The sequence below is a fragment of the Caenorhabditis briggsae genome (genome assembly GCF_000004555.2).
Source record: "Caenorhabditis briggsae complete genome, chrIV, whole genome shotgun sequence".
In the NCBI taxonomy this organism is placed as follows: Eukaryota; Metazoa; Nematoda; class Chromadorea; order Rhabditida; family Rhabditidae; genus Caenorhabditis; species Caenorhabditis briggsae.
In genome coordinates this window covers 6468660-6477664 of record NC_013487.2, presented here as the reverse complement: position 1 = coordinate 6477664, position 9005 = coordinate 6468660, and the positions used below count along the sequence as shown (strand labels likewise).

The 9005-nt window shown below is 43.4% G+C and overlaps 1 protein-coding gene across 1 annotated transcript; it reads left to right on the top strand.

Annotated features, from left to right (window-relative positions):
* Window positions 1-391: 391 nt before the first annotated feature.
* CBG09456 lies at window positions 392-8835 on the top strand (the record flags this gene model as incomplete). Its single annotated transcript, XM_045235354.1, is given in 15 exon segments — window positions 392-685; window positions 826-1179; window positions 1227-1366; window positions 1736-2294; window positions 2305-2553; window positions 2679-3320; window positions 3357-3500; window positions 3726-4016; window positions 4271-4369; window positions 5034-5386; window positions 6107-6239; window positions 6329-8186; window positions 8216-8393; window positions 8440-8624; window positions 8741-8835. The coding sequence occupies 15 exon segments, from the start codon at window positions 392-394 to the stop codon at window positions 8833-8835; spliced, it is 5574 nt and encodes a 1857-aa protein (XP_045094042.1).
* Window positions 8836-9005: the final 170 nt, after the last annotated feature.

Sequence of the window (9005 nt, the reverse complement as noted above, 5' to 3'; positions counted from 1 at the left end):
AATTCTTTTTCATCTCAAAAAAAACGAAAAGTTCGTGATCCGGAATTTTCTTCTTTCCGAACCCATACATAGTTCTAACCATGTTTCCCCCATCTCTTTTTCCATTTCATTTTCCCTCCGGAATAGAAGAATGTCTTCTTCTTTTGCATCGTCTTCTTCTTCCTCGATTCCATCCCCTTCTTGCCCAATTTGAGCCCCTCTTCCTCCCCAGTGGTGGCATCAAATTTCCCTTTTCCCTTCGTCTTTGCTCCTCTGAATAAGAAGAGAGAAAAGACACATATCAGTTTCTGTTTCAACTTTCTTTTATAGTTTTGTTACATTTTATACAAATTATTCTTGTTCTTCCAATCAATGCTCTAAATTTGCAGATCTATCATCTCCCCCATCAGTGATGATGAACGAGGGCGATCCACCGCCGACATCCCAACAATCGGAGCCAGAAGCTCAACCGACTCCAGCTGCTCCACAGCCGGAAGGTGGTCGGGCAGAAGGTTCGGCGTCGTTTCTTCGTGCCGCCCGTGCTGGAGACTTGGAGAAAGTTCTCGAATTGCTTCGAGCCGGAACTGACATCAATACGAGCAATGCGAATGGATTGAATTCGTTGCATTTGGCATCAAAAGAAGGGCATTCGGAAGTGGTTAGAGAGTTGATCAAGAGACAAGCACAAGTTGATGCAGCTACTAGGGTGAGTTTTTTGTTTGAAGATATTTTAACGAAATTATCACTTTTGAAATATCTCGAAACTATTTCAAAAGTTACTGAAATAGTGTGTCTTTGAAATACCTTTAAAAGTTTGGAGAATGGAGTCAACCAAAAAAATTCCAGAAAGGAAACACCGCACTTCACATTGCCTCCCTTGCTGGACAATCCCTCATCGTCACGATCCTTGTCGAAAATGGAGCCAATGTCAATGTTCAATCAGTCAATGGCTTCACTCCACTCTACATGGCTGCACAGGAAAATCATGAAGACGTTGTTCGATATCTTCTGAATCACGGAGCCAATCAAGCACTCTCAACTGAAGACGGATTCACACCATTGGCAGTAGCCCTTCAACAAGGACACGATCGTGTTGTGGCTGTTCTTCTGGAGAACGACGCTAAAGGAAAAGTACGACTTCCGGCACTTCATATTGCTGCAAAGAAGGACGACACGAAAGCAGCCACACTTTTACTCCAGGTATCAAAAATTAAAATTGACAGGGTTCTAGATTCTTTGATTTTCAGAACGAACACAATCCAGATGTCACATCAAAGTCAGGATTCACTCCTCTCCATATTGCTGCTCATTATGGTCATGAGAATGTCGGAACGTTGTTGTTGGACAAAGGAGCAAATGTTAACTATCAAGCTAGACACAATATTAGGTAAGTGTTTCTGTTATGGTGCTAATTTTATAAATGCTGAAGAAACACAAAAAATGTAAGAAGATACTTTCGAAGAGAATCTGACCCCTTTATTTTATCACTAATTAGTATCACGAGGTCTCAAATGAGCCCCATGTGCTCCGTTTGCATTTTTTCGTGTCTTTTTGTATAATGCAATTTATGTGAAAGGAGAGACAGAAAACTAAGAGTCTACTCCTTACAAGAATAAAGAAAAGAAGAATGTCTCTGGGGACACTTCTGGTGCCCAAGTGTGCACTTCTTCAAATTGTGTCACATACAAAGACATCGTCTTCCAAAGAAGTCTCCGCGCTTTTCTTCATCAACTAAAAATGCTTCTATTCTTTTCAGTCCACTCCACGTTGCAACAAAATGGGGACGAATCAACATGGCCAATGTTTTGCTTGCTCGCGGAGCCATCATCGATTCCAGAACCAAAGATCTCCTTACTCCACTTCATTGTGCGGCCCGTTCAGGACACGATCAAGTTGTGGATCTTCTTGTTGTCCAAGGAGCTCCAATCTCAGCAAAAACTAAGAATGGACTGGCTCCATTGCATATGGCTGCTCAGGGAGACCATGTGGATGCTGCCAGAACTCTTCTATACCATCGTGCTCCAGTTGATGACGTCACTGTTGATTACTTGACACCTCTTCATGTCGCAGCTCACTGTGGACATGTCAGAGTCGCCAAGCTTCTTTTGGATAGATCCGCCGATCCAAACTCTCGAGCTCTCAATGGATTCACTCCACTTCACATCGCCTGTAAGAAGAACAGAATCAAGGTCGTCGAACTTCTTCTCAAGTACCGCGCCGCCATCGAGGCAACAACGGAATCGGGGTTGACTCCGTTGCACGTGGCCGCGTTCATGGGAGCAATTAACATTGTCATCTATTTACTTCAACAAGGTGCCAATCCAGATGTCGAGACAGTCCGTGGGGAAACTCCTCTTCATTTGGCAGCACGTGCCAATCAGACAGACGTCGTTCGTGTGCTCATTCGAAATGGGGCCAAGGTTGATGCACAAGCACGAGAACTACAAACACCTCTTCACATTGCCAGTCGTCTGGGGAACACTGACATTGTTGTGCTTTTGTTGCAAGCTGGGGCTAATTCAAATGCAACGACAAGAGATCATTATTCACCACTCCATATTGCGGCTAAAGAAGGTAAGGGTCTTAATGAATACATTGTTGGATGGATACATCATTGGTAAAAATGTATTTTCTCCGACAATATAACAAAACAGAAACAGTAAATGTGTTTTTTCAATCACAAAACTTTACGTTTTCAGGTCAAGAAGAAGTTGTGGGCATTCTTCTGGATCACAATGCTGATAAGAATCTCCTCACAAAGAAAGGATTCACACCATTACATCTGGCATCCAAGTATGGAAACCTTCAAGTCGTTCGACTTCTTCTGGAACGGGGTACTCCAGTTGATATCGAAGGAAAAAATCAGGTCACACCACTCCACGTGGCCGCTCACTACAACAATGACAAGGTGGCAATGCTTCTACTCGAGAATGGGGCTTCGGCAAAAGCATCAGCTAAGAATGGATACACACCGTTACATATCGCAGCGAAGAAGAATCAAATGGAGATTGCATCAACATTATTACAGTTCAAAGCAGATCCAAATGCAAAATCAAGAGCCGGATTCACACCACTCCACCTTGCTGCTCAAGAAGGACATAAAGAAATTTCTGGACTTCTCATCGAGAATGGATCTGATGTTGGAGCGAAAGCCAACAACGGACTCACACCATTACATCTGTGTGCTCAGGAAGATCATGTACCAGTTGCTCAGATTCTTGTTGATTCTGGATCAGAAATCAACAGCAAAACGAACGCCGGATACACTCCACTCCACGTGGCTTGCCATTTCGGACAACTCAATATGGTTAGGTTCCTGGTTGAGCATGGAGCTGATGTTGGTGAGTTGAAATTTCACAATTTACTTTTATTGTTAGTTACCTGAAAATCAATTATCATTTTTTCCAGGAGAAAAGACTCGTGCTTCATACACTCCACTCCATCAGGCCGCCCAACAGGGTCACAACAACTGCGTCCGATACCTTCTTGAGAATGGAGCATCGCCGAACGAGCAAACTGCGGTAAGCCTTTCTAAGCTTTTGGACCCATTCATCAAATCATCATACTTCGTCTTTCGGGGACGTTTTGGGAATCTCCAAAACGGCAGTCTAGTATTCTCAAAGTTTTCAGTTTTGAAAGTATTGATGCAAACAGTAAATAGGTTGCAGTGTTTTTAATTTTAAAATTTAAAATATAACAAACATATGAAACTGAAAACTTTTGCACTAATAATTGAAAATTTTCAGACCGGTCAAACTCCTCTCGCGATTGCCCAACGACTTGGATACGTTTCCGTCGTGGAAACGCTCCGAACAGTCACCGAAACGACAGTCATCACAGAGACAACGACTGTCGACGAACGATACAAACCACAGAATCCGGAGGCGATGAACGAGACAATGTTCTCCGAATCGGAAGATGAAGGACAGGCGGCTGAGCATGAAGCAGCGGCTGCTCACGCGAAGGACTTCTCGGATAATATGGCTGAAACATTGCACGATTCTACCGGAGTGCATATGATCCACACTGGAGAACAGGTGAGAAATCGGAACTTTTTGGAAAGGGTTTTAGAATTGCTACTGTACAGTACCGGTCAATAAGATATGCAAAAACGTATTTTTCAGTTGATTTTCAGCCATTTTGAAAGGTCCGCGCCAAAATGGGGTGTCCTTCAGAAATCGGCAAATAACTGAAAAACTAGAAATTCTAAAAAAATCCTGCGAATGCAAAGTTTTGAATTTAGTTTGTTTTACACCCTCCAAAGTTTTCAAAGTGATTCGAAGCTTAACAGCCGAGCCCCAGACTCCTAAAAATGGTAAAAAATCAACAGAAAATATGTTTTTGTATTTCCTATGTACCGGTGCATAATCGATCATCGAACAAACATTATGCAAATCAAAAGAGCCCGCTTGCCCATGCAATAAAAATACCATAAAAGATAAGATAGCCCCCCCCCCCCCCCCCACCGCACTAGAACACCTCATTCCATTTTTCTTCCTTTCCATTTTTTTCAACAATTTTTCCTCATAAACAAAGAATGTAGGGATATGCGGCTTTTGTGAAGAATTTCAAAACAAAACGAATCGAAAAAAAATAGAGATCCATGATGAAGAAATTGCATGAGACACGAAGATGAAGATGAAGAAGGGAGAAAAGGCGCGAAGAAGAAGAAGAATAAAAGACCGGAAAAGAGTCCATTTATTTTGAAAATCGATCCTTCCTCCTTGTGCCTATTTTCCACACATTTCACATTCACATTCTCCCGGCCCATCTCATCACATTTCTTCTTCTTTTTAGAAAATGCTCCAGAAGCTCACACACATCATAAGCCAACAGAGAGAGTGCCCTCTCGAGTACACCGTTAGCCACAAAGACATGTGGTTCGTACACTCAGAGCATTTCTTCGTTTGATTTCTTCTTCTTACAAAGATTATGATGAAAAAGAGAGCAGCAAAAAAAAAGTTGGAAGCGTTGTGTAGTGGTCAAATCAAAACATTTAGATTCATTCTTCCGTTCATTTTTCCTTTCAATCATAATCATTTGCATTCTTTCAGCTTCTCCAACGCAGTCAAGAGCTCGAGAACGGTGGAGCCATTCCAAAGGTGAACTCTGGTGGAATGTCCCCAGAAAAAGAGTTCGCGCGGATTGCACCAGTTGCCACGTCATCACCAATTGCACAATCCCACTCACAACCACTGGGTATCGCTCCACGAGCCGGTTCGATCTCTGGACAGTTCCAACAACAACCACTGCATGGAGCTGGACCAGAGGACAATTTGGAAGAGCTTGTACGACGTGCCCAGAATCATCCAATCCATACTGCCAACTACGATAATTCTGGAGTGGCGATGTTGGAGAACGGACATGCTGATAATGTGCCAATTGGACATCATGTCACACAGCCAAGGTATTTTTTGAAAGTATTTGGTTCCTGGACCAGGGGCTTGACGGCGCTTCCATAATATAGGAGAGGGACTATTGAAACAATTCTCTGTGGAAAAATTATTAGGTTCAAGAAACAGAAAAAAATCCCCAAATAAGCCATAGATTTGGAATATGTTGCCTTTTGAATTTTTTTCACATAAACTTAGAAACGGAGAACTGAAAAACTAGAGATCTCCCTAACTCATGGATACTCAGAAACAGAAAAAAATTCAGTTAAAAAATCTTTCCAGTAATCTTCGATACATTGATGGTCCGTAAGTTGTCGTGTGAGTGTTTGCACAACACGGTGTGTGCAGACACTGCGCTACGACAACTTTTGAAATAGTCTTTTGCTTTCTCAATGCTCAATAAATCTTTCAAGCTTACCAAAGTCTTTAAAACATACTAAAACTGCAAAAGCGCCTTCAAGCCCCTCCCCTATTACCGTCAAATCGTGCAACCCCCCTATGTTAACTCCCCCGAAAAAACCGTTACTAAACGCCCATCCAATTTGCAGTAAACTCCAACACAGAACGTAAGTTTCATTCAGACTATCAATCTGAATACATGCCACCCTAAGCCCAATTAGTTATCGTGTTGTCTCATTTCTCGTGTTACTCAGTTTTCTATCTCTCTTTTGCATGCAATTTCAGGAGATCCGCATGGATTCGTTGTTCCAAAATCTAATCCTTTTACTTTTTAGTTTCCTCATCTCATTCCTCGTCGACGCACGTGGAGGAGCGATGCGTGGATGCCGTCATTCTGGAGTCAGAATTATTGTTCCACCGAGAAAGGCCTCGCAACCGATTCGTGTCACTTGCCGTTATTTGAGAAAGGTTAGTACATCAGTTTCGAACAGACTATCGGCTGAATCCGAATTTCTACGATCAATAATACCAAACTGTAACTGTAATTAATTTTTCAGGACAAGCTTGCCCATCCACCACCACTCAGCGAGGGAGAAGAGTTAGCTTCCCGAATTCTCGAGATGGCTCCAGCTGGTGCCAAATTCTTGGGACCAGTCATCCTCGAAGTTCCACATTTCGCTTCACTCAGAGATCGTGAACGTGAAATCGTCATTTTGAGATCCGACGATGGACAACACTGGAAAGAACATCAACTCGAGGCAACAGAAGATGCAGTTCAAGAAGTGCTCAACGAGTCATTCGATGCGGAAGATCTTGCTCAACTGGACGACCTCCAAACTCCAAGAATCACCAGAATACTCACCAGTGACTTCCCAATGTACTTTGCTGTTGTCACTCGTGTTCGACAGGAAGTTCACTGCGTTGGACCAGAAGGAGGAGTCATCATTTCATCTGTCGTGCCACGTGTCCAAGCAATCTTCCCAGATGGATCTCTCACCAAGACCATCAAGGTGTCAGTTCAAGCTCAACCAGTTCCACAAGAAATGGTCACTCGACTACATGGAAATCGTGTTGCTGTGTCTCCAATCGTCACCGTTGAGCCACGTCGTCGCAAGTTCCACAAGCCAATCACCCTTTGTATTCCACTTCCACAAAGTAACAATAAGGGAATGCTCACTCAGTATTCTGGACAACAAGGACAAGAACCACCAACTCTTCGATTGTTGTGCTCAATCACTGGAGGTTCTGCACCAGCACAATGGGAAGATATTACTGGAACAACTCAACTGACATTCACAGGAGATGAAGTATCATTCACTACAACAGTCTCTGCCAGATTCTGGCTTATGGACTGTCAAACGCCACGTGACGCCGCCAGAATGGCACAAGAAGTGTACAACGAGGCCATCTCAATTCCATACATGGCCAAGTTTGCCGTCTTTGCCCGAAGGACGTTCCCAGTTGAAGGACAACTTCGCGTGTTCTGCATGACTGATGACAAGGAGGATAAGACATTGGAAAAACAAGAACATTTCAAGTTAATTGCCAAGAGTCGCGATGTGGAAGTGCTGAAAGGAAAACATCAATTCCTTGAGTTCTCTGGAAATTTGGTGCCAATTACCAAGTCTGGAGATCAACTATCTCTGTTCTTCCTTCCATTCCAAGAAAACAGATTGGCGTTTATGGTCAAGACAAGATCAAAGGATGACACAGAAGCAGCCACTGAAGGAAGAATCGGATTCATGGCTGAGCCAAAGATCAGATCTGATGCTCTTCCACCACAGCAACCAACTTGCACTCTAGCCATCTCCCTTCCAGAATATACCGGAGAAGTCAAAGCAACTCCAGCACCAAAGAAGGATGCCACTCCATTCGAACAACGATATGGATCCGCTTTGGAGAAAGAGCTCCCAGAATTCGTCCACCAAAACGTTCTTAAAGGAATCGGAGCAGATTGGCCAAGACTTGGACGTGCTCTCGAAGTCCCACACCGCGATATTCAGCACATTAGGCACAATTATCCGGGACAAGAGTGCAAGAACACATTGAAGATCTGGATTCATCTCAAGAAGGAAGATGCCACTCAAGACAATCTAGACCTAGCCCTTAGACAGATTGGAAGAGATGATATCGTCAGATCGATTGCCTACGGAGAGCCAGAAGCGTTGATCAACTACAGTCAAGCCGATTCGCCAAGTCAGAAGAGGGAACCAATCAGACACTTTGAAGACGTTCCGGCTGCTACTTTAATGAAGAGAGAAGTCAGAACAGAAGACTTGGTCACGAGGGAACCTATCCAACAAACTCATAATGTCGAGCAGTCGACTACGGTAGCACAAGAGCCATCCTATTCCGCTCCAGTTCATCATAGCCCAGTGCCAGAGGAACCAGAGTTCGAAGGTAAGAATTACCAGAGTGAGTCTGACACATTTGATATTTTTCAGAAGAAGCTCCAGTCGCTGAAATGAGAACTGTTGTCCGAACGGAACGACATGTTCATGACACTGACAGCGGACCAGTCGTCGAGGAGAGAACCATCACGACGACTTATGAAGATGACGTGGCAGTTAACGAAAACATTGTTGATCGCACAGTCCCATTGAACGATGAGGAGCGGCAAAAGTGAGCTAGAAGACATACATTTTTAAAAACCCAAAAATATTTTCAGATGGGAAGAACTAAACCGTTTGGCCGATGAGTCCTCACCATCACCAGCTCAACGTTCTACAGTAGTAGCCGAGAGCACCTCGGAACAGATTCCAGAAGACGTCGAACAAAGCGTAGAGTCGGAAAGCCATCGTGAAGATGATGGAACCATTGTCACAACGACAGTGACCACCAGCCACATCAGCGGTAAGAGGGAGTCTGGAATCTTTGGGGATCGCTTTGGGAACCTTTTGGGCTTGACCTAACAACTTCTACAAAGCACGAACCCCTCTTTTAGCACTTTCGAATTCTAACCATTTCAGAATCTCCACTCGGTTCCCCAACAGCAAGATCAGAAGAACCAGAAGAACGGAAACATCCTGACGATCATGATGAAGAAGAAGAAGGTAGAGCCTGAAGACGTCAATATTCCCCCTTTCTCTTATGAATAATATTTATATATTGATTAACTTTATACATGCTGCTTCCTTGCACTTTCACAACCATTCACTCTGCCAAAACACAATCACTACCAATTACAAAAAAGCGTAAAAGAAAACATCTTTAAAAACCCAACACAGCTTCTAT